Source organism: Hoplias malabaricus, chromosome 9 (assembly GCF_029633855.1).
Source record: "Hoplias malabaricus isolate fHopMal1 chromosome 9, fHopMal1.hap1, whole genome shotgun sequence".
In the NCBI taxonomy this organism is placed as follows: domain Eukaryota; kingdom Metazoa; phylum Chordata; class Actinopteri; order Characiformes; family Erythrinidae; genus Hoplias; species Hoplias malabaricus.
The window spans coordinates 24,458,904-24,485,085 of record NC_089808.1 but is presented as its reverse complement, the minus strand read 5'-3'; the positions used below and the strand labels follow the sequence as shown (position 1 = coordinate 24,485,085).

The following is a 26,182-nucleotide window of genomic DNA, read 5'->3' as shown; positions in this document are numbered from 1 at the left end:
ACAGAGAGACAGACACACACAGACAGTCAGACAGACACACAGAGACAGACAGACAGTCAGACACAGACAGTCAGACAGACACACAGAGACAGTCAGACAGACACACACAGACAGTCAGACAGACACACACAGACAGAGAGACAGACACACACAGACAGTCAGACAAACACACAGAGACAGTCAGACACACACAGACAGTCAGACACACAGAGACAGTCAGACAGACACACACAGACAGTCAGACAGACACACACAGACAGTCAGACAAACACACAGAGACAGACAGAGTCAGACAGACACACAGACAGTCAGACAGACACACACAGACAGTCAGACAGACACACACACACACAGACAGAGAGACAGACAGTCAGACAAACACACACAGACAGTCAGACAGACAGACAGACACAGACAGTCAGACAAACACACACAGACAGTCAGACAGACACACAGACAGACAGACACAGACAGTCAGACAGACACACACAGTCAGACCGACACACACAGACAGTCAGACAGACACACACAGTCAGACAGACACACACAGTCAGACAGACACACACAGACAGTCAGACACACACAGACAGTCAGACAAACACACACAGACAGTCAGACCGACACACACAGACAGTCAGACAGACACACAGACAGTCAGACACACACAGACAGTCAGACACACACAGACAGTAAGACCGACACACACAGACAGTCAGACCGACACACACAGACAGTCAGACAGACACACACAGACAGTCAGACACACACAGACAGTCAGACAGACACACAGACAGTCAGACCGACACACACAGACAGACAGACACACACAGACAGTCAGACACACACAGACAGTCAGACAGACACACAGACAGTCAGACCGACACACACAGACAGTCAGACCGACACACACAGACAGTCAGACACACACACAGACAGTCAGACCGACACACACAGACAGTCAGACAGACACACAGACAGTCAGACAGACACACAGACAGTCAGACCGACACACACAGACAGTCAGACAGACACACACAGACAGTCAGACAGACACACAGACAGTCAGACCGACACACACAGACAGTCAGACCGACACACACAGACAGTCAGACAGACACACAGACAGACAGACAGACACACACAGAAACAGTCAGACACACACAGACAGACAGCCAGACCGACAGAGACAAACAGAGACAGTCAGACAGACACACAGAGGGTTACACAGACACAGTCAAACAGACACACGGTCAGTCAGACAGACAGAGAAACACACAGACAGTCAGACAGACACACAGATGATCAGACAGACAGACAGTCAGACACACAGACAGAAAGAGTGTAAAGAGACAGAAATATAGAGAGTGAGAGAGAGAGAGAGAGAGAGAGTGAAAGAGAAAGGGTGATTTACAAAACAGGAGGCTCAGTTGAGCCAGATAAACTGTAATCTATCGAACACTGCTGAGGATTTGATGGCAGCTTTAAGGGCATCAGTGAGGTCAGCTGCTGATGGAAGGTGATTAGCTCTACGTCACAGAGCTCCAGGATGGAGGTCCGTCTCTCCAGAGACCACAGCCCCGTGTTGGGGGTCTTTATACCCCTCTAGCAGACACTTGGCATTGAGCCTGGTGACCTCAGCTGCTCTTGAGCGCCCCCCTTTCATTTCTCAGAGAGTTTACACCATGTGCATCCAGCTTCTTTGAATTTTTGGACATGTAGCAGCAAATATTTGAAAAGACAATGAATGCAGCCTTTTCTAGCATTTACACTGTACACCAGCGAGCCCCCAGAGACCCCTGGCCACATGCTCATTCATGATTGATCCATTTTATTCTTTCCACAAGTCTCCAGCCAGAGAAAGGACGTGTGTAGAGCAGGGCACTTCATTCAGTTCAATATGGGAGTGTGGATTGAGCCAGGACCCCCTCAGTACCCCTGCAGAGCTCAGACGCAGCGGTGCTGCTGGAGTTTTTAAACCCTTCAGAGTCTGGACTGAGGACAGTCCACCAACCATAAACATTCAGCCGACAGCGTCCAGTAGAGGACGACCGACACACACTGTGCAGCGACAGATGAGCTACTGTCTCTGACTTTACATCTACAAGGTGGACCAACGAGGGAGGAGTGTCTCACAGAGTGGACAGAGAGTGGACACAGGGTTTAAAAACTCCAGAAGCACTGCTGTGTCTGATCTACTCGCACCAGCACAACACACACTAACACACCACCACCACGTCAGTGTCACTGCAGCACTGAGAATGATCCACCACCACATCACACCTGCTGGGGGTCCTGAGTGTTGAAGAGTCTGTAGATGTAGAGATGTGTGGTCAGTGGAGCTGAGAGAATAGACAGTGAGTGGATGGAGAACGTGTTGGTTTTAATGTTAGGGCTGATTTGTGTAGATTAATGGGGTCATGTGTGAACATGGATAAGAGAGTGATGTCCTAACTCTGAACCAGCAAGAGGAGGACAAGGGAATCAGTGGGTGGGATGAAGGCCTGTTTTGTTGTGTGTTTGTGAGTGTGTGTGTGTGTCTGTTTTAGCCTCAACGCCATCTGTCCTCTTAGCAGGTGTGAAATTACTGGGCTCTAAGACGTTCTATGGCCACGTTTTCCTTCGCTCTGAGGGAGTCTGTTTATTTTGAGCCTTGTTTCCTCCTCCCAGGCCTCGGTGCACTTGTTCAGGGCATGTTCACATTGTATGAATCTGGAGCCCACCAACCCACACACTGAGAAACAAAACCCCAGTCACTTTTCTGTGTGCTCTAAGTCAGGAAACATGGGCTGTTCTGATTCTGCTTTGTTTCTGACGTCAAGTGCATAGACTTTAGGATGGCCCCGCCCCCTTGTCTGAGTCTGTCCAATCACAGCGCTGGACGCGAAATTATGTGAGAGCGCAAAGACGAGGTTAAACACAGGAAAACAAACACAACAAGCGCGGACGAATAAGAGCACTGAGTAAAAACGGAGAAGAAAGAGAACTGAGCAAAAACGGCTAAAAACCAGAGCCTCTCCTCACTGCTGTGTGCTCAGGGTTGGGGTGAACAGTGAGCGGCTCATTATCATTTAAAGGAACAGGCGCTGAAAGCAGGCGTTCTGAACAGGGCTGTTTACACAGGGGGAGAACGCTGCTGTGGGGCTTGTGGTGTTTAAATTTAAGTTTCTTTGATAATTAAAGTCTGAATTTGCCCGTTTTAAGGGGTTTGTATTCATAATATACACAGATTAGTGCATCATTTTAGAGAGTTAATCCATTAATCGCCAAGCCAAGGGGAGTAGGCACCATGCCATGGAAAAGCACTGTAACTGGCGACGGTGTTTAAATATGAATTAAAGTGGTTCAGTCTTGCTCTGTGAGGAGACAAACATACTTTAGTGACCCTGACGACCCCCTGACTTTAAGTCAAGAGCATCCAAACAGAATCCTCCTTCAGTTTGGCTCCAGACTCCCCTCACTGCAGCTAAAAGATGGAGGCGTTTGCCTTTTAACAGACAGCAGATGGTCCGGCGACGTCCTCTGATTTATGCTCGTCTAATGATGCTCACTCCACTCACTCACTCTCGTAACCTCTCAGTCTGCATCCTCCCACGAAAACACATCGTCAGCATCAGGACCATTCACCAGGAGAACCCGACCCGCTCGACCTCTGTGACCTGCAGGAAACACAGCTCTCAGCGCTTCACCAGCAGTTTACAGATAAAAGCCGTCTGTATTCAGTGTGAAGAGCACTGCTGCGCAGGAACTCCACCGCACTGCATTAAATCTGAGGTTTCTCTAAGGACAGTCCTTATACACCAGTCACACATGCCCTGTGCAGAGTGTGGTTATGTTTTTTCCTACCCCCTTTTCCTTTCATTAATTAATTAATTAATTAATTGATTGATTAAATTAATTAATGTTTTATATTGGGGAGGCACGTTGGCGCAGCAGGTAGTGTCGCAGTCACACAGCTCCAGGGACCTGGAGATTGTGGGTTAGATTCCCGCTCCGGGTGACTGTCTGTGAGGAGTTGGTGTGTTCTCCCTGTGTCCGCGTGGGTTTCCTCTGGGTGCTCCGGTTTCCTCCCACAGTCCAAAAACACACGTTGGTAGGTTGATTGGTGACTCAAAAGTGTCCGTAGGTGTGAGTGTATGTGTGTGTTGCCCTGTGAAGGACTGGCGCCCCCTCCAGGGTGTATTCCCGCCTTGTGCCCAGTGATTCCAGGTAGGCTCTGGACTCACCACGACCCTGAACTGGATAAGTGGGTCCTACATTTCCCTTGGTGGAGTTGTATATTACTGTAGTCCAAAAACACACGTCGTGTTCGGGGGGACTCAAATTGTCCGTATGCTTGAGTATAAGGGTGAATGTGTGAGTGTGTCGCGCCCTGTGAAGGACACGCCCCCTCCAGTGTGTGATTATTATTATTGTTATTAACACTCACATCTACTACTTTTTAGAAAACAAAATTTTACAGTATTTATGCTTTTGTGTTTATTGTAATGATTTTTGGAGGAGAATAATTATTTTAAATATTATAGTAATCTTCAGTGTGCAATGCTTTACATTTACGATAATTCCTGAAGTGTACTGTATCTTCTGTAGTTTACAGATGTACACATTAGACCCAGAAGCACATCACCAGTGCTGATTATTTACTGCAGATAAAAGGTCTTCAGTATCTTCAATAATGTGTTTACGCTGTGATTATGGAAAGACATTAGTAATTACTGGGAAATGCCTCTCAGCTATTAATATTTCAGAGTGTAATCAATAATGAAGTACTATAATTCTGCATACAGCTCCTCTGTGTTCCCTCACTGAAGGTAGTGTGTTTCATCAGTGATTTAAAGTAGCAGTCTGTTATTTTCTCCACTGATTCTTCTTCACCTTAAGATAGCCCCTGTGACTGGGACCCCCCCTCTCTCCATGGAGTATAAACACTTGCCTGAATGTTGTGTCTGTTCTTCACAGGTGAAGATGACAGTTTGGCCTCTAAGAAGAAGATCTCCATCGAGGACCTGTTCAGCCGAGAGCTGCAGAGTCACGACCCCAAGGCCAAATGGCTGAGCGGTGAGTCCCACACCACTCCAACTCGGCTCTATCACTGTAGAGAACACAGTTCCACTGCTGGAGGGTTTATATACTGTCAGAAAAACTGGCACTGGTGGTGGTACATATTTGTTCCTTGTCTTATTATAATTGTAGATTTTAAAATTTAAGATTTTAAAAATGTTCTTTAATTTGACACACTTCTATAATGAATTTTACAAATATTCACCTCACTCTCACCTCTCAATGACCACAAAATGCAGAGCTCCAGCACAAACTCACTGCTTGTAAAATCCCTGAAGTTACAGCAGCTTCACATTAGTTTTTATCCGACTTACAGCAGCAGCTCGTAACATTCCCCCGAGGGGTTTTTGAAGAGGTTCAGATGCTCCTTGAGTCAGTGGCCGAGGAAAATCTCCAGCAAAAGTCGACAGTGTGACAAGGAAACCTGATCTGTGAGAACTGGGGGCGGAGACGTGTTCAGTCAAAACAACAACAACACACCAATACACAATGAGTAAACAGCGCCTGACTTCACCGCTCACGTTGTTGTGGCTTTAAAAGCCCGTTGTTCCCATTAGAGACAGGGTTTTGCAACGTCACTGGCTTCATTTTGCGGGGAGCTGTGGGAGTGGAAAAGTGACAAGCTTCAAGCGAGCCGAGCTGTGCAGTGGAAAATCACCATTAGTGACCTGCAGTACACCTCTGCCGTACCTTTTTTCCGAGTACCCCTCTGGCCCATGTTTTCCATTGAACCTCTGGAGTGCCCTGTATAGGTGCTGGTCATAAAATTAGAATATCTAAAAAAAAAATATCTGAAAAAAGTTCATATATTTCAGTAATTCCATTCAAAAAGGGAAGCTTGTATATTACACTCATTCATTACACACAGACTGATATTTCAAGTGTTTATTTCTTTTAATTTGATGATTATAACTGACAACTAATGAAAACCCCAAATTCAGTATCTCAGAAAATTTGAATATTACTTAAGACCAATACAAATAAAGGATTTTTAGAAGTGCTGGCCGACTGAAAAGTATGAACATGAAAAGTATGAGCATTTACAGCACTCAATGCTTTTGCCTGAATTACTGCAGCAATGCAGCATGGCATCCATCAGTCTGTGGCACTGCTCATGTGTTATAAGAGCCCAGGTTGTTCTGATAGTTGGGTCTGGCGTACTGAATCTTCAGTCTGTGTAATGAATGAGTATAATATACAAGTTTCAGTTTTTGAATGGAATTACTGAAATAAATAAACTTTTTCATGATATTCTAATTTTATGACCAGCACCTGTAGAGATTATCACACTCTGTGCACAATTAAATCACCCTGTCCACCCCATAAACACAGAGTACGCAGTATCGTGTTTTTTCGAGGCTGACCTGTTACCCGAGGGTCCTGTGCAAACAGAGCGTCGTGAAGAACTGTGGAAGAAGAGGGAAGCACCAACTCGGACTAGATGCGAATAAATTAAGTGTTTGTTGAGACCCCTGTGATGTCATGATGAGGTCGTCCTACTGTTTGATTACAAAACGCATCTTGATGTCCGATTGTTTTTGGGAGATTTGAGTGTAGAGCAATCAGCACTGGACCTCACGCTGCAGAGCTCATTTGTTAGTGCCCAGTCCAGTACAGAAACTATAGACTTCATCACAGAGCTGGGTTTTCTCAATGATCAACAACAGCAGTGAAAGTGATAAGGAAAATATGGCTGTCAAAGTTGGAATGCTGTCAATACCTGGAAACCAGTCTAATGTGTTTGTGATCTTGTTAAAAAAACAAAGTGTCTGGGTCCGGTATGCTAGGCTTTCTCTCTCTCTGCTCACAGCAGAGAAACGCCATCTGGAGGTTTTTAGACAACGGAGAGACGCCAAACGCTGAAAAGCACCAACTGAGATGAGGATATTGCTGTATTCCTGCACCATGGGTGGGGGGGGGGGGGGTGTCACACTAACTTCTATTTGCTGTTACAGATACGTAAGTTGGAATTGATTCTAAATTTAGAAGAGTGCTAACAGCCTGAAAGTAAACACAGAGGGAAAATGCTACAAAACTAAACAGCTCAAGTTAATGACACTATTCAAACACCCAGGTCCACCTTAAAAGACGCTGAGCTTCTGAACGTAAACAAACCAGAGAGAACAGCATTTCCCCACAATCGTAGATGTTACCTATAAAGGATTTATTATTTCATTATTCAAATTTTTAATTGGTTGCCACACCCTCAACACCCCCCACTTCCCACATCCCTGAGTGGGGCCAACGGTAATTCCAGGGTTTCTGCTGCTGCTTCCCCATGCAGGATTTGGCCGTTGTTGCGGCTCATGTGGACCACGATCCTGTTTTTGGGAACCAATGCTTCGTGCCTGTTTTGAGCTGAGCTCTGGTTTCTGGGCAGTTGCTGTAGAAGCCTGTTTCAGTCGCAGCGCTGATGGCTGCCCAAAGCTGCCAGATGCTGGAGACTCAACAAGAGAAAACAAAGTTCATCCTCCAGCAGATGGGTCAAGATAATTAACCATTAGAGCAGAAGTCCAGGCCTCAGAGGTCCTACCCCCAACACCACCACAAGAAAGTGGCTGCTCTGTAGACCCATTTCCTCCGGCTAATGCCACATTAACATTTCCTCAGCCCTGCACCACATTAGCTCACATTAGCATTGTGCTCTCTGTGTCCACTGGGAGGGTTCTGACTTCTGTTTTGGGGGTCCGCCCGGGTCCACATCATTTACATCCTGCATTTCACATCTCATTCACACATTTAATTCCCAGCAATGGGGCGCCAGAGAGGAACTCCGCTAACACGATTAGTCGTTCTTAAATGGTTTCAGCACAAAGGAACCTTTTAGAGACACTCGAGCTGGGGTCAAGCCATGGCTCCACAGGACCTCAGTAAAGTTTATGGTGGGTTCACACAGAATAAGAACACGCTGTCATCACACAGCATGGATCAGACACAGCAGAGCTTCTGGAGTTTTTAGACTGTGTCACTACTGTTCTGAGAACAGCCCTCCCACTCCAAACAGATAACGAGCCAGAAGATGGCAGAAACGTTATTAATCGTTCACAACAGTTATTGTAATCTGTTTAACCCTAATGAAGAGTAGGAAAAATATTCATAACACATCAGGGAGAGAAATGTAGAGAGATAATGAGTGAAAGAAAAGAGATCGGAGAGTGCGAAAGATAAATGTGGAGAGAGATGGAGAGAGAGTGAGTTCCAGGCCTCTATTAATTGGAGTCTGTTGTGCTTCACCACTTCTCTTTGTTCTTCTTTTTAAAAGCGGTTGCTGGTGTGTATTATTTATCAGGGTGGAACGTACCTGTGTTTAGGCCTCGGGCGCACTCCACCACACACACACACAATAAACACAAGCCTCATCACTGAGCTGCAACCCAACTGTTAGATGGTTTACAGCTGCGTGACCACCACAGCAGAGGAGGAGATGCTCTGATGTGAGAGAAAGAAGCCATCAATCATTTCTTAAACCAAAATGTAGCCAACGACGTTGTCTTGAGATAAAGAATCAAACCGGCTTCTGCTCCATAGAGTGGGTCCCCTGCACAGAGGTGGCCACATTGTACGGTAGCTCTGGACACTAGGGGTCAGTGTAAGGACTGTCTAGTGTATTTTCTTTAGCTTCTTTCTCCTGGAACTGTCTTTGAAAGAACCTGATTAAAGAGCCCTAATCCTGTCCTTCTGACCGAGCAGACACCGAGCTGATGTATCGGAACCAGAACGGAGACGTGGTCAAACTCAACGTGGAGAGCAACACCACCATGGTTCTGGTGGAGAGAAAGATGTTTGTGAGTAGTTTTTTAGTTTCTGCGTGGTGGTGGTGATGGTGGTGGTGTGTTAGTGTGTGTTGTGGTGGTTGGTACGAGTGGATCAGACACAGCAGTGACTGCTGGAGTTTTTAGAGCCGTCAGTGTCCGGACTGAGAACAGTCTACGGATGAAAGACTGTCTTCTACAGAGTCTGTGATCCGTTGGTAAAGTCATGGAAGTGGTTTAATGTTTTGGCTGATTTGTGCGTATAACCTGCCTTCACTTGAAATGTTAGTGCTTTAGAAACACCTGTTGTTTTTGGACATCAAAGATGTCACGGTCCTGTCTGAGTGTAGAAGTGGTGTGTGTGTGTGTGTGTGTGTGTGTTTGATTGTCCTCCTGTTTTTTAGGAAACCTACAAAGCCAGTAAATACCAGCTCTCTCCAGATCTGACCCACGTACTCCTGGCCTACAACGTGGCCCCGGTGAGTCCTTTCTGACCCAGGCCGTGCAGACTGTTGTCATAATAACTGTAAAATTATTCTGAAATTCAGCTCCTCTTTGACTCATTTTAAACCTACACACTTATAAAAATAATGCTAAAAGCGGGTTCTGTTTAGAACCCTGAACACTTGAAGAACCTTTGCATGATTAAATGTTCTTCAGATTGATGGAGAACGTGCTGTAGAAGGTTCTATACGGCACCTTTTAGAGAAGGGTTCAAGCTTGTTACAGCAGAGGAACCTGTTTTTTGGTGCTACATAGAACCCTTAACAGCACATTCTCCATGAATCTGAAGAACCCTTTAATCATACAAAAGGTTCTTCAAGTGTTCAGGGTTCTATTCAGAACCAGCGTTTACCATTATTTTTAGTGTGTAAATGTTAATTAAAATACTGTTTATTTTTTGTTCTCATTTTATTTCAGTGTATCTTTTTTTTATAATTTCAATTTTATTTTTATTTATTAATTATTTCATTTTTATTTTACTCCTCAGTTCTAAAGCACTTTGAGATGCTTTGTACATGAAACATCTGTAATTATATGTGTATATATATTTATTTATTCATTCGTTAGCACAGACCCTTAGACCCTTATTGTTTATGAATATCTCAGATGTTAGTGTATAGAAGCCCTAATTGTTTTTGTTTATGAATTTCATCTCTCTGTTTCTAGTGTTAAAGGATCCTTGTTGTATTTATGAATTCATATTAGGGCTGGACGATACTGCCAAAATATATATTCACAATATATTTCTTAATTTTGGTCGATACGATATAATTCTGATATCGATATGAACAAAAAAAGCCAAAGAAAAACACATCGCATCACCATCAAACAACGACCTCTCTGCTTTAATATTAATATTTTTTAAACTAATTTTAAACTGAGTGCAGTGCCCTGTAATGACCGCCAGTCAGTGACAGATGCTGTAAATAATGTGCACTGAAATATTGAAAATATTGTTATTGAAATATTTTATATTGCGATAAAAATCGATATTGAATTATCGTCCAGCCCTAGTCCACGTCTCTGTTTCTAGTGTACAGGGCCGTTAATGTGTTATGTTAACAGAGCAGTATCTCCTGGGGTTTACGAGAGATTGGACACTGATGATGATGGACTAATAGAATTCAGGGGATGTTGCTGTACTCACGTCTCTTGTTCTTTTGTAATAGAGCTGTTTCTGTTCTGATTTCTCTGACAATAGTGAATATACTAACCCATATCTAACCCATGTGTTTGGTGTCTCCATCTCCCACAGCTGTATCAGTCCTCGTACACGGCCTCTTACATCATTTGCAGCCTTCACAGCCCGTAAGTTCCCGCTCTCCTGCGTCTCGTTTCAGACTGGGTCTGGGTTTTAAAGGCGAGGGGTTGTTGATCGTGACCGTGAATCACTCCTCGGACTGGAGCCGATCACTTCCACAGAAACCTCAGCTGCTATTGCCACCTGGTGGACAGATACGGCACTGTTACTCTGGACTCTTGCTTCTACAGGCCCCCTCTGCTGCGGGAACAGTCTCTAGTCTTCTGAGGAGTTATTGTTGTGAGGATTTGATGGCATTCAGCAACTTAGGCATGAGAGAGGTCAGGTACTGGTGGTGGAGGATTAGTTCAGGACCACCACGAGATCCACGGCTCAGTGCAGGGAGGGTTTAGACCCCTCTAGCTGACACTTGACATGGAGTGTGGTGGGTTTAAACTCATGTGCAGCTGCTCCAGTGTGTCCTGAGTGGGTGGACTGTAAATTAGCTACAAGGGGTACAAGATAGTGTGTGAATAAAAGGGCACAACACAAGGGAACCCGGTCCTAAAACAGCGACAGAGGAACAGACAAGGGGTGATAGAGAGGTTTCTAATCACTGGTTTTGGGTGGGTGTTTGTTTGTGTGTGTGTGTGTGTGTGTGATCATTCTTTTCACAGGGACACAGTGGTGTTAGCTGCTCCTGAGGTGGAGAGCACCACACTGCAGTTCGCTGGATGGGGTCCTAAAGGCCAACAGCTGGTGAGAGACACACACCCAACAATGTGTTTTAAACAGGTTTTGCCCCCCCCCAATCCACACACACTTTCAACGTCATTAGAAGGTGTGTCTCAGTCCTGTATCATCCCCAGGCCCGAATCTTTACTACCCTGATGCTATCTGCTTGTTTGTGTGCGTGCATGTGTTGTGGGGACTTATCTTACAGTAAGCAGGTCCCCACAATGTACATCAGTTAATTTTAAGGTGAAGACATGTTTTAAGGTTGGATTAAACAAGTAGCTCTTAAGTTAAGTTATTTGTAGCTCTCCACAAAATAAATGGAAGTCTATGTCCTGTCCCCACAAGTCACAGATACATGATTGTGTGTGTGCGGCAGTACAGAGATGTTAAGGCGAGTTGCGGGAGATGACAGTGATGGCAGAGAGACTAAATGTCATCCGTCCCACACTGAGACCCCTCCTGACGTCAGCACTCGGCTCTTTTCATCTCGCCTTCTTTCAAACATCCCTCTCCTTCCCCACCCCCCTCTGCTCTGCGTACAGCACACGACCAGACTCTTACACACACTAATTACCTCGTTAATAACACAGAAAGAAATTAATATTCATTTCCACACTAACGAACTACACAGGAAATGAGCGGTCTGCACGTGATGTAGTGCACTCGCTCAGACACTGAGTACACACACAACCAGGCAAAATCTGAGTGTCTAACTGTTCACGTGTGTGTGTGTGTGTGTGTGTGTGTGTGTGTGTGTGTGTCCACAGGTTTTTGTGTGGTTGCTGAAATGGACTGTATGTAAGAGGATGTAAACCCATCTGCTCTGTGCTCTCTCTCTCTCTCTCCCTCTCCTCACAGATCTTCATTTTCGAGAACAACATCTACTACCAGGCCACGGTGCAGGAAAAGCCCATCCGTCTGGTCACTACAGGAAAAGAGGGCATGATTTTTAACGGCCTCACAGACTGGCTTTATGAAGGTAAAAAAAATAGCAATCATCAACTATTACGTTTTTAATCTGTGGAGATGTAGGAGACATTTGCCCAAAAAATGAAAATGGAAACCGTTAACAAACACTTTAAATGATATAGGCACTTAAATTATATTTTCCACACCACCTTAATTGCTAGAAGAGTGGGCACAGCAGGCACCATTATTCTATTTGTCCATTCCACCTTAAATTATACGACTGTAGGCACAGCAGACACCTTAATTCTGCCTTTTTGTTTCACCTTAAATAATGCAACAGTAGAAAAATCAGGAACCTTAAATGTTCATTTCCATTCCAATTAAAATGCCTCAAAGGTAGGTATAGCATGCGCCTTAATTCTCATTTTCCATTCCACCTTAAACGGGTCAGGGGTGTTTGCAGCATACTGTAAGTTTGTATTAGAGTTTTGCACCGTGCTGGAGAGGCAGGTGTTTTTAAGGTGGTATTGCAGTGTAAGGTGTTGTGAAGTGTGCGTTTCCTGTGACAGATGTTCTGCTTTTTTATTTATTTTTTTTATTTACTCGTCACATCTGGATTCCCCTCAGTGACTCCGCCTCTCGTCAAACTCTGAGCATCCCCTGCGTTTTGTGCTAAACAAGTTATTTGTGTGTGTGTATCTCTCTGTGTGGAACAGTGGAACTGTGTTCTCTGGAGTGATGGAGTTCCTAGAGGATGTGGAACACACTCCTGATACATGCCCCTCGGTTCAGGAGAGACGTTGGACGTTGTGCATAAATATAGCGTAATTGCCCAGGCTCAGCCAATCAGATTCCAGGACAGGAGTGAGGTCACAGTAGATTTAGTGATGGTTCATATCGGTGATTTTTGACCTGCTGCTTAGGAGTAATCTCAGACATGTAACACTCATCACTCAGAGTACTTGAACCCATATCAGCAAGGTCAGACAGCATCCTCCAAACTTGTCCAACCTAGCAACAGTTGCTATGGAAGATTGCATGTGTAAGTAAAGCGAGTTAAAAGACTTTCTTCTTCATCTTGTAGTCATTGGTTCATTTTCTCTGCTGTTGCTCTGGGCACAGGTGAGGAAATGGGTCTCTCTCTCTCTCACACACACACACACACACACACACACACACACACACACACACACACAGAAATGAAACATATCCACCTCACTGCTCCCATCTGATGAGACACAGCTCATAAATCCTGCCTCCACAGCTCGCATTTTTCCATTTCTCACTTTGATGGTTTGACACCAGTACATGCCCCTCTCTCCCTCTCTCCCTCTCCGATGGTATTTTTGGTAAAAGATCCTTGTGTAAGGCTGAAGGCGGGATTACAGATCCCCCCTCTAGGGTTTGGTCTGAATTTAGGGTCGTCTCACGATATCAAACAAAAACAGCCATAATAATAATAAAAATTCTGATAATTGATATTACTAAGAAGGTTAGATTTAAAGCAACACTAGGTAAGTTTTTGTAATTTTGCTCCTGGGCTCCTCCTACAGTTTCAGATTGTAATTCACTTTTACAGCACTGTCCTGAAATCAAAGGAGAGGTTTCCTCCCCTCCTCCAACAGTTACATAGTGCAGTTTCTGCAGTGCTGAGCCTGGAGTAGTGAAGACGGAGGCTCCGTTCTCCTCGTTAAAGCTCAGTGGAACCTCACAATGATTCTGAAACTGTAATATTAAGGTAAAAATGTGTCAGAGAATAATAGGAAAAATTGACGTGAATAATAAATATAATAAAAAAGATACAACATTCTCACACTCAGTTTCCAGCTCAGTTTTAATGAGAGCAGAGAGATGTGATAAGCTGCACACACCGTGTTGATAGCACCTGGTACAGGGGCGGCTTGGGTCCGCCACAGCGTCTCCTGGCTCTGTGAGGATGTCGGGTTTATGGAGCCCCTGAGACGACGGAGCTGTACAAAGTGAATGCAGTAAATTGCAGACAGCGCCTTGGGTTTCTGCTCACTTCGTTCTTTGTGTTTGTTTAAAGGATATTCCTTCCTCCTGTGTTGTTCAGTCTGAACCTGTGTGTGTCACGGGAGGGTTTCAGGACATCAGCTGCTGCTCTGTGTTGTGTACAGACAAATAAATATGTGTGTGTACACCTCCACAGGAGGACAGGGACTATACGGCAACAATAAAATATCACAGCGCTTTTAGGAATACACACAAAGTTCAGCCCAAAGTCAAGCCTGTCCAACAGGACACTCTTTGGACAATCCTCAACTTCACGCTTGACATCTGTAGCTAAATAGCTGCCCTTCTTTCACTTGGGTCTGTTTTTGTTATTGCACTCTTTCTGACAGTGTATTGTCATTCATAAACCTTGCTTTGTAACTGACTGTCTCTGTATCGGACGGCCCCTTCCTGTCAAAGTACATGGTTCTTGGCCACAGTGAGCACCCACCAGACACTGATACCAGGCTGAAGTAGCATTCTGACTTAAATACTTAGTTGAATGTTGAAGACAAACAGAATTTAACAAGTACTTGACTCGTGTGTTGCAGAGGAGATTTTCCAGAGTTACACGGCTCACTGGTGGTCTCCAGATGGACTGAGACTGGCCTTCGCCACCATCAACGACACTCTGGTGCCTAAGATGGAGATGCCTACGTTTACTGGCTCTCTGTACCCGAGTGCTCAGGAGTACCGCTACCCAAAGGTAAGAGCTTTTACCGACTCCTCCCTCTAGTGTCAGTGATTGTGCAGCTGTGTAGTCTTATGTAGACTCACCTGGTTTCAGTAAGTTTTCCACTGCATGGTACCTACACGGCTCGGCTCTGCACACTTTTTAGCCCCTGGTCCCATGTAGCTTTCCACCACCACAGCTTGTACCTGAAATGTATCGTGTGTCGTCTCTAAACCACGTCTCTAACAGGAACATTGGGCTTTGGAAACCACAACAACGGCGGCAGTAACGTTAAGCGGTGTTTACTCATGCCGTATTGTTGTTGTTTGGGACTGAACACAGCTCCATCATCAGTTCAGACAGATCAGTAGAGTTTGTTCCTTCCTTGTTGCAGCGTCCAGCTCTCACTGGATTCTTTCATCGGCCACTGATCCAAGGAGCGTTTGAACCTCTTCAAAACGTGATCTCTGCTGCAGCTGGAGATTTTACAGATGGAGAGTTGGTGCTGGACGTCTGCGTTGCGTGGCGTAGAGTGATGACTCTCTCTGGACATTCAGCACTCTGCAAGGTTTACACGCCACGGTTTAGTCCCTACTCGGCTCGCTCTGAACCACGAGAGAACAGCGACTAAACAAGAACCTGCTTCCAGAACCAGGACCTGATTTAACTGGTGGAGGAGGAGAACTAGAGTAGCAAGTAGCACTGAGCTGACTCGAATTGGGACCATGTAGTGGAAAATTTGGTAAAATAATGTCTTGTGCACTAGTATTTACTCAGCACTGCTATAGAATTAGAAATCCCACAGGGGGCGCTAATTGTGATTCATCCAGAACTGAAACCCTAGCTCTAACTGTTATGGTATTTTTTACTGGTTTTATAACTGAATCTTCAAAACCTTCAGTAGGTCTAGAGCAAAAGGTCAGTATTGTGATAACCCCAGGACCATATCTTTCACAGCGCCACAGAGAAACACAGAGAAGTGAGAGAACAAGGAGGTTCATGTTTTATTTCTGGAGTTTAGACCCAGACAAGTGTTAACCTGTAAACAGGGATGAAACTCTGCTGCTGCTCTCAATCTGTCCACACGACCGGCTCTCGCTTTCTCTCCTGTTCTACTTTCCCTTTTCTTTTTGACACATTGTCCTCCCACTCACTGCTGCTGTTCCTTTCTGGACAAAAATAACTCACACACCCATCCCTTCATTTAGTTTGTGTCAGGCAGAGTAGACTCAACCCAAACTACACTTGTAAAGGTTTCTAAATCTACAAGGCTCTCCCTCTCTAGCCTCAGACAACTCCCATCCACACGTATCTGGATATTTTGAAAATACACATTAAAACATGGGTTAAGGTCACTGAGGATTTTTCGAAACCCTCTACAATGTGGAGATTTTTGTGAGAGCTTTGGTCAGTGGCATTGTGTTTACGGGGAAAACTGAGCTTTTCAAATATGCTGCTGTCACACCATATCTGTCTCTGACAAATTCACACAGCTCCTCACTCCCTCTACAGTCAGCTACATCAGTCATAAACTACACTGTACACACACAGACAGGACTAGAGTTCAGATTCACACAGATGAATAAATAGAAATGATGTGTGTTAGAAATGTATACTGCACTGTTAAGATCTAGATTCAGTCGTTTCAGGACGTGTGTAGTGCAGTACAGAGGGAGGATGGAGGGATCTTGGATTAAACCTTGGTTTCTCTGATGTTTGGTGGTGTTTTGGTGTCCTTCTTGAAGAGGTACTATGGCCCCCTACTGAACTGTGGTGATAATGCAGCTGTTTTCATATTTGTCTGGATGGGGGAGGAATTCTCAGTTTTTAAAAGCATTTAGGAGAAGTCGTTTTGTTAGTCTCCGTATTTCTTGTGGTGATCTGTGCAGGCTGGAGAGGAGAATCCTGAGATTTACCTGTCAGTGGTCAGTCTGAACGGCCCTCCCCACACCAAGAGGATGCAGAAGCCTGAAGACCCCAGGATCGGGTGAGTCTGAACAATCCCGGATTTAGAGCCTGTGTCTCAATCCCCAGTGAGGCCACAGTCACCTGTAACATAATGTTCTAATCATATCTGTGCTGTTAGGGCGGCCCTCCGTCCTCTGCATGATGCTGTTCAGTTTAGCAGTTAGTGTTCTCCTCCAAGTGTAACCAATAATTTAAAATTTTTTTTAGAAAGGAATATTACATCACCATGGTGAAATGGGCCACCAGCACCAAACTGGCAGTGAACTGGCTGAACCGAGCCCAGAACAACTCCATCCTCACCCTGTGTGAAGCCACCACAGGAATCTGCACCAAGGTGAAACACACACACACATTAAATGGGAAATATTCTCTCTCTTCTCCGCAGTGGAACATAGTTCTGTTTCTAAATGAAACGTCTGTGACCTGCTTTAGTCCAAACCCCACAGCAGCGTTCTCCCCTGTGTCTAAACAGCCCTGTTCCTTTAAATGATAATGAGCCGCTCACTGTTTACACTGACCCTGAGCACGCAGCAGTGAGGAGCAGCTCTGGTTTTTATCCGTTTTCGCTTGGTTCTCTTTCTTCTCCGTTTTTATTCAGTGCTTTTATTTCTCCGCGCTCGTGGTGTCTGTTTTGCTGAGTTTAACCTCGTCTTGGCTTGCTGTATATTTTCATTTTAATGAGACACTGTTTTTAAGGTGGAATCAGGATTCTCATGGGATTGATTTATTTATTTATTTATTTATTTCCAGAAACACGAAGACGAGAGCGAGAGCTGGCTCCACAGACAGGTGAGTCCCAGACCACTGCTTTCAGCCTCTCTCTCATTACTCTGCACAGTGAAAACCAATGCATGCTTTTAACTAACTCAACAGCTCTGAGCAGTGAGAGCGTTCTCCTCCGAGTGTGTTGATCTCAAATGAGAATGTTTTCCTAAATTAGTTTTGGAGCATCTGCACTGCTTTGTCTTGAATGTTTTTGAAAGGTGCCATAAGGAAAAGGAGAAGAATGAACTGTTTTACAGTAACACCATCATACTCTGTTTCTCTCTTCCACAGAACGAAGACCCTCTGTTCTCCAAAGATGGACTCAGGTTCTTCTTCACCAGAGCGGTGCCTCAGGGAGGACGGGGAAAGTTCTTCCACATCTCCATGTCCACCTCCCAGGTGAGCTGACCCAAGCTCGGTCCTAAAATCTGATTGGCTGAGCCAGCTTCAAAGCTGTGGTTAAATGCACAGTGCTGTTTATGAACTACTTTCCGTCTGTCTTTTATATTCACTCTTCACAGCTCTGGGAGCATGAGCATTATAATTTCAACAATTATAAATAACAAATACTCTAATTAAAAGGCCCTTTTCTTGTTTCAAGTCAAATTCACAAATAAAGCAATGATTTGGGGAAAAAGCATATTTTAAATAAAGTCCCTGATGACTTTTGTATTTGCAGTTTACTTTACTTCTCCATAACCAGCAATATGATTGGCTCTTATTGCTGGAGGGCGGGACTTTATCCGTGAACAGAATCTATGTTCAGCGTTAGGAGAATCTCAACCGGTAAAGGTTTCCTTCTTATTAAAGTTTCTGGTTTTATCTCACACCACACTGTCGTACCGAAAGTGTCCAAAAAGAGCTTTTATCTCGTCCCTTGGGCTATTTTTACTGGCTCTGGGACAGCGGCGTCTGGAGCCCTGCCCTGTGTGTGTCACTAATTGGAGTCACAGCGCTCATCATAATGCACAGATCTGATTGGCTGAGGAACCTCACGTGTGATATGCAGAAACACATGATTGGTCTGCCAGTTTCCTGGAGCGCTAAACCTGAACCGTAACAACTAGAAGAGTCACACCACTTCAAACACACTATGTTCAAAGTTGTACAGCTCTTAATAGTTTATCAGCTACAGGTCCAGGTCCGCATCTGGGAGAGGATAGCGTCTGGGTCTGGACCCCTACAGCCAATAAAGCTGACTCCAATAAAGTTTTCTAGCTGTCAACAGTGTTGCTCTAACACCCACCTACCACAGAAACACCACTCAGCACCGCCCTCTGCAGGCGTCATTAATAAACATCAAATAAATAAACATTACTGGATCTTTGGTTTATTGGTGACCCAGAGCAAGGTCTGAATTGTCTCTTCGTTTCAGCCCAACAGCAGTTCGGACACGCTGCAGTCCCTGACCTCAGGAGACTGGGACGTAACGGAGGTCTTGGCCTACGACGAGGAAATGCAACTCGTGTAAGATTTTCTGCCTTTTCCACCTTTAACAGAAAGCATTAATCTCTTAGTTCTGGTTCCTCTGAAGACTGAATATCTGCAGCAATCAGAAAAAAATAAAGAATTTGAGTAAAAGAAATTAAGTTTTTCTGGCCTTGGATTTAATCTTTCCTGAAAAAGCTGGCATCCAGCACATCGTTAAAGACTGATTTTAGGTGGAAAATGTTTCTTACTCTTTACTGTCGTCTTTTAAAGAGAACTGTGTTAAAATGAAAGGATGAGTAAAACATGTCCCTCAAAGGACAGACACTTCTTTCACAAGCGAGAGAAAAGGGCAAGTGAAGTATGTTGAGGCCGTTAGGAGACCGGGAAATTGGCCTTCGGTGTAATTACAAACTTTGTGCTATGATTAATTCACAGATATTTCCTGAGTACAGAGGACAATCCGAGAAAACGGCACCTGTACAGGTAGAGTGTTCATTTTAAAGATTTTACTCTTTAGAGCTATTATTTATTACTAACTTTCATAAACAATAGCTTAAAATTTAATGTTAAAATTTTAACATCCAAAATTATGCAAGGAATTTGGCCACTTTTCATTTGTTTAACATTAACATTTTAAGTTCAAAGTCTTTGCGGAAGGCCTCGCAAAACGAGACTGAGTCGATTCAACTCTGTGAACCATTGGGCGACAGTTGATACGAGTGGCTCCCAAACGCTTGAAGAATCAATTCTTTGGGAGTCGACTCTTCACTGAAAACATCGTGTGTTCCGCTGCTCTCTGTGAACAGAGACACTGCAGAGGGACGACTTTGGAACAATAGTTTGTGAAGAAGGAAGAGTTATACCAAGTTGACTCTCCTCACACTCCTAAAGAAAAACCCTCATTCTTCCCCAGAGTGGCGTGGCGTTATTTGTGCAGTGTGTAAAATGTTTTCAGAGTGTGGTTCAGAGTCTGAGCAGGAAACAGGAAGTTCCCGTCTAGTTTCCGTTGTGAAAAACAGGTCGCCAAGAATGTTTTCCGTCAGTTTTGTTAACGTAATGAACACTGGCGCCCAGGTCCTGATAGGTGTGTGTTGTGTTTCAGCGCGTCCACCACAGGCTCCTTTAACCGAAGATGCTTGTCCTGTGAATGCAGCTGTGGCTACATCAGCGGCTCATTCAGCCCCGACTCCAGCTACTTCCTCCTCGACTGTAAAGGTCAGACGTTATCCTTCACGCTCTCCTCTGGACTCAGGGTCAGTCTCTGCTCCTCAGGGAAGGATTTACACTAGATGTGAGGATCTGATTCACAGTTCCACAGCTCTGTGCTGAGGTCTTTAAACCCCTCTCGCTGACACTTGGCATTGAGCACGGTGACTTTAGGCTCATGTGCAGCTGCTCCAGAGCATCTTTCATTTGCTTTTCTGCAGAGATTGTAGACTCTGCTGTCGTGTCTCCTCTCTCCTTTCCTCTTTTCCAGCCTCTGTTTCTCCTTTCCTCCCTGCTGTTCCTACATCGTCTCTTCCTCAGAGTTGTTTTTCTGTCTTTAAACACACAGTACGGTAAATATCTGATATCAGAGAGGTGTATTGTTGCGTCCGGGGTGGCGCTGAGCGGATCGTGATCGCTCGGAGTGCATTAATCATAGTTTTGACCGGAGAGTTAAAGGCCGGGTTGCTCTGGCAGTTGATCTACTTAGCGATGTTGGGGCAGGAAGCCGGCGGCTGGTGCTCAGTTATTAATTAGAGCCAGAGGCTGAGCCCCTGCCGCTGCGATCACACGGCATTTACCAAAGAGAATAAGACAGAGCCTCTACAGTGGTTTTAATCAGTCAAGGAGCTCTTTACAGTCTAAAGTGTGTTTCTTTAGTTTTGTGTCGGAGCTGATGTTCTCTGCTGCCCCCTGCAGGTCCCGGAGTGCCACACACCGCCGTGTACAGCACGAGAGACGGCCTCTACCAGAGTGAGTGTCCAATCTGTAACACCGTCACAACATAGGCCGTATGTATCGTACAATTCAGCCATAAAACTAAAACCACCTTGTGGGTCATTCCCAGTGCTGCAGTGACACTGACGTGGTGGTGGTGTGTTAGTGTGTGTTGTGCTGGTGCGAGTGGATCAGACCCAGCAGTGATGCTGGAGCTTTACTTAACACTTGTAGATGTCACTTAACATCTACAAGACAGAACAACAAGAGAGGAGTGTCTCATAGAGTGGACAGGGAGTGGACACAGCAGCACTACTGTGTCTGATCCACTCACACCAGCACAACACACACTAACACACTACCATCACATCTTTGGCTGTCCTGAGCTTTGAAGAACCGGAGGAAATGGCGCTACAAAGTGCACGTCTACACACACACACACACACACACACCTGGTCACTTTTGGTGGGAAACATCATAAATCACCTGTTGAAGCTGCTGGTCCAGTATTAAGCAATGAGCCATTGTCACTCTGTAAACAAGTCTTTAAGGCACACTCTGACCCTGTGGCCTGCTGCTGGAGCAACAGCGCTGACCGCAGGCTGAAAAAGGCCTTTACACCTCATTTAGACCAGCGTCAGGGATGTGGTTGTCAGGGAAACAAGATTAGAGCCCCTCCCCCTTCCCCCCTGGAGAAAACAGGATGCTGGACTCCGGCTGATTTCTTGAGAAGCCACTCTGTCACTCTCTCTCTCTCTCTCACACACACACACACACACTTGCTCAGAATAGAGCAGCAATAGGCAGGAAAACGCCACAAAACACTGCAGAAAATATCAGATCAATTACTGCACCAATATGAATTATATCTGTCTGTATTTAATTAATTAACTGATAGATTGACTGAATAATTTATAGAGAGAGAGAGATCTAATCTGGTCACTGCTCCTCTTTGACTGATTGATTGGATAGTAATAACAGATACAGAGACAGATATAGGTAATATAGCTTATTCTCCCTGTCACTTTCTTTTTTTGTGTGTGTGTGTGTGTATAGAGCTGCTGGATGTGGAGGCGAATGACTTGTTGAATGTCACAGTGAGCTCTGTGCAGATGCCAATAATTGAGTACCAAAAGATCACCATCGATGATTACAGTGAGTACAACAGCCCCCACTAATATCTGATCAATAAATCTGATCAGTCAGAATAAATTCCTCACCACTCTCCCCACAGCTCTGACCATCCAGATCCTGAAGCCTGCGGGGTTCATCAGCACAGCTCACTACCCCTTACTCCTGCTGGTGTAAGACCACCACACACTCACCAACATTTAATGTGCTGTAGAAGTGTTGTTGAAGTTTTAAAACATACCCCCCACCTGCTGCTCCATAGAGAGAGTCAACTCTGCTCCTCCATCAGGTGAATATGGTCCTGGTTCTGGAAGCGGGTTCTTGTTTAGTCGCAGAGTAGGGACTAAACCGTGGCGTGTAAACCTTGCAGAGCGCTGATTGTCCAGAGAGAGTCGTCACTCTACGCCACGCAACGCAGACGTCCAGCACCAACTCTCCATCTGTAAAATCTCCAGCTGCAGCAGAGATCACATTTGTTTTTATCCGACTCACGACGGCAGCTCGTAAAATTACGCCGTGGTTTTTTGAAGAGGTTCAAACGCTCCTTGGATCAGTGGCGGATGAAAGAATCCAGCGAGAGCTGGACGCTGCAACAAGGAAGGAACAAACTCTACTGATCTGTCTGAACTGATGACGGAGCTGTGTTCAGTCCCAAACAACAACAACAACAACACGTCAATACACCAGACAACACCCAATATATATCAGGGGGAGGAAAAACCACCCCAGGGACCAAACAGAGTGTAGAGCCCAGTAGAGTAGAGACCATGCTGTGGAAAAGCACCATAAGCTTGTTTTGTTAGTGGTTTTCTAATGTTACAAAACCCCAAGCCGTTTACAGATGTCCATTTTTGGGATAATACTGAATCTCCTGTTCTCTAAAGCTGTCAGAAACAGCTCCGTTTATAGCAGTGGTTTAGTGGTTAAGTAACAGGGTGATGACCTTGATGCCGCGCTGATGCTGCTGGAGGATTGTGTTTTAATTATTTGATTTTCCTCGGATGAGGTATTTTCTCAGAGCTGCACAGAGGAGATAACTCCGAGATCTCTAATGAGGCTTGTGTTTGCTCTCGGTGCCGTGTTTGTGTTAATTAGGCCGAAGAGGAGGAGAGACCCAGCTGTTCCTCTGCTCTCCTGAGCCTCTGCCGTGTTTCAGTGACAGGGAAGACCTCCTCCAGCTGCTCCTCTGCTCTCCTGAGTCTCTGATTCCGTGTTTCAGTGACAGAGAAGACCTCCTGCAGACGCCACACACTGCTCCTGAACACAACAACAAGCCTGAGACTGAGGCAGGACAAGGCCAGACCCTGCTGAGATCATCAGTTATATTGCTACACTACTTCAGCAAAACCCAGCCGCTCTGAAACTCGCTGCTAAAACTCAGGGCCTGGATCATGTTTTTCCCCAGTTCATTAACATCATTGTCCTTTGCCAGCAGCCTAAGCATGTTTAGGTGAGGACTTGGATGGGAGACCACCTCCTCCTCCTAGGAAAAGTAGTGTGGCTGCTGAAGGTGGCGCTAGTTGTGGGGTGCTCTCCTGCTCTCTGTGTGGATCCCAATGCCTGGCTGCAGTGTCAGGGACACTGTACTGAATAAACAGCGCTGACTTACAGAGGATACGTAAAGCTGAGGTCCCCGGGCAGTTTCTGAAACAGAGGTGGGCCCAACCTGCCCCTGTGGTCATTTCTGATTCAAAACAGTCTTAGTCTATGGACTGGGGGTATGTTTTAAAACCTGATACAATAGGAAATGGCTGTTTAATGGTTGAGTCAACCACATAAAGCAACACTATTTAAATATTTTTGCTGTGGACTCTCCCTGCTGTTGCAGTGTGTATTTCATTTTTACAGCAGTGTCCTGAAATCAGGAGGGGAGGCAGGGTGGTTTCTGACCCGCCCCAAAAGCTACATAGTGCAGTATCTGTAGTGCTGAGCCCAGACGATCTATTACAACTCAGTGCAGCATCACAGTGAATTTGAAGCTTTAATTTTACAGTAAAATACTACCTACTGTTGCTTTAAGCCAGAGGTTGAGGAAGACATTTGGAGACAAATCATATTTATGTACTACATCAAATTATTTTACTCATATATATAAATATATATATAAAAGAGGGACAGTTTATGATGTGAGTACTTAAACCCCGGTGCGCATGTGTGTGTCACAGTGATGGGACCCCTGGTGGTCAGATGGTGACAGAGAAGTTTGCAGTGGACTGGGCCTCGGTGCTGGTCAGTTCCTACGGTGTGATCGTGATGCGATTTGACGGCAGAGGGAGCGGCTTCCAGGGAACAAACCTCCTCCACCGGGTCCGCAGAAAACTGGGGCAGATGGAGGAGATGGACCAGCTCGAGGCTTTGAGGTTGGAGCTTAGAAAATGTCTTCTGGATTATGGAGAAACATACTCAGAAAGCTGTGTTTAAATTGAGAATGGGACTGCAGTATTATCCCCACATGCAGGAGGTACTTCCAGGACGTTTAAAGGCTTGTAATTACAGTTTTTCCTAAACTCTCTATTCTAATGTGTTTACGAAGCCCCAGTGTCTGAACGAACAAAGAAAGTGTCTCAGTTTAAAAAAAAAAAAAAAAAGTGGCTCAGTCAAACATTAGGTTCTCTCTCTCAGCTCACACCAGAGAATTGACAGAGAGAGAGACTCCAAATGCTGAAAATCGTGAAAAGAAATGAAGATATTGCTTTATTCCTGCTCCGTCGGTGGGTAACACTGACATATTGTTGCTGCTTTAGATTATTTAGGTAAGAGAAATAATTCAGAAGAGCACTAACTGGGAAATTGCTACAAAACTAAACAACTCGAGTTACAAATTTCTGTTCTTGGGAATTCAAACAGAATAAATACTTTTTTATTACAAATACACTTCAGCCAACGAACTACAGTCGTACTTTTTCTTCCTCAAACACACTCTTCTACCTTAAAAGACGCAGAGCTTCTGAACATAAACAAACCAGAGAACTGTAGTTCCCCACAGTCGTAGATGCTGCCTTTAAGGGTTAAATTCAAGGTTAAATTGACACCCGTCTTGTTTTTCCACCCGCAGCATCATTTCCAAAGAGTCATACGTGGATAAATCCAGAATCGGAGTCTACGGACGGGTGAGTCCACTGTCCTCAGCTCAATCTGTTTCTCTCTCTGACACTCTGAGGTCAGATGGAAAGAGAGAATAGGGAGAGAGAGAGAGAGAGGGAGGGGCGGGGGTTGCAGTGAGTGAGAGAGAAAAAGAAGAAAGAGAAAACAACGGGGGACATACAAGACAATGTTTGACGGAGATGTAACAAAAGAGGAGAGAATAGAGGCAGAGGAAGTAAGAGGGATGGTGAAAGAAAATAGAACAGAGAGATAGAAAGAAAAAGGGTGTTTCTCTTGATCCCTCTGGAGGTTTGAATAGTGAGAGTCAGCAGAAACATGTCTCACTGTCAGAGAAATTGAATTCATTGTCTCTGTGTAATTCATCTCTCTCTCTGATTAAACGCTGTAGTTCTCATTTTCTCGTTCCTGAAGCCACTCAGCACTTCTCAATTGTGCTGGGGCTGGGTTTTTAAGGAGTGGAACAGTGAAAGGTGAATTAGTAATTCATGGTAGAACTGTATCAGAGAGAGAAAGAAAGAAATGAGTGGGCAAGAGAGAGAGAGGAGAGGAGAGTTGTGGGAGGTGGACACCTTCCTGTTAAATTTGGAGCGTCCTCTGGTCCAGAAATGTCTGGATGAATAATTAACTCAGGCCTGGACTCTGGAAGACGGCAGGAATTTGAGCTCAGGCTCAGGTTTAAAATAACCCCACAGAGAGGGGGACATTTTTTATTTGAGTGTAGACAGGGCTCCAGTCGGGCCACCACGCTGCAAGGGGTTTAGGAAAGTTCACTTCCCGGCAGATGCTGCACACACAAGGGTTTGTGTGGATCAATCTGTATTGGTTATAGTTTAGAAACCAATGGATGTTCATGGGAGGAGTCATCAGCGTGTGGTTCCTAAATCAGGAGCTTGTGTCTGATTGGCTCCACTGGATGTTATGGGAGGAGTCAGTGGACGGTTCCTAAATCAGGAGCTTGTGTATGATTGCCTG

The 26,182-nt window shown here is 45.0% G+C and overlaps 1 protein-coding gene across 4 annotated transcripts in view; it reads left to right on the top strand.

Moving 5' to 3' along the window:
* Positions 1-26,182, top strand: part of dpp6b (dipeptidyl-peptidase 6b) — a 109,215-nt gene that overhangs the window by 77,125 nt on the left and 5,908 nt on the right. For all 4 annotated transcript variants that reach the window (XM_066680780.1, XM_066680779.1, XM_066680781.1 and 1 more), the window contains exons 3-21: positions 4,957-5,055; positions 8,749-8,843; positions 9,215-9,289; positions 10,570-10,622; positions 11,232-11,313; positions 12,151-12,271; positions 14,766-14,920; positions 16,777-16,874; positions 17,063-17,189; positions 17,606-17,644; positions 17,912-18,019; positions 18,996-19,087; positions 19,487-19,534; positions 20,154-20,266; positions 20,957-21,010; positions 22,031-22,129; positions 22,209-22,278; positions 24,271-24,465; positions 25,161-25,215. In XM_066680780.1, the coding sequence (XP_066536877.1) occupies positions 4,957-5,055; positions 8,749-8,843; positions 9,215-9,289; positions 10,570-10,622; positions 11,232-11,313; positions 12,151-12,271; positions 14,766-14,920; positions 16,777-16,874; positions 17,063-17,189; positions 17,606-17,644; positions 17,912-18,019; positions 18,996-19,087; positions 19,487-19,534; positions 20,154-20,266; positions 20,957-21,010; positions 22,031-22,129; positions 22,209-22,278; positions 24,271-24,465; positions 25,161-25,215 (1,778 nt within the window). The remainder of the gene's footprint in view (positions 1-4,956; positions 5,056-8,748; positions 8,844-9,214; positions 9,290-10,569; positions 10,623-11,231; positions 11,314-12,150; positions 12,272-14,765; positions 14,921-16,776; positions 16,875-17,062; positions 17,190-17,605; positions 17,645-17,911; positions 18,020-18,995; positions 19,088-19,486; positions 19,535-20,153; positions 20,267-20,956; positions 21,011-22,030; positions 22,130-22,208; positions 22,279-24,270; positions 24,466-25,160; positions 25,216-26,182) is intronic.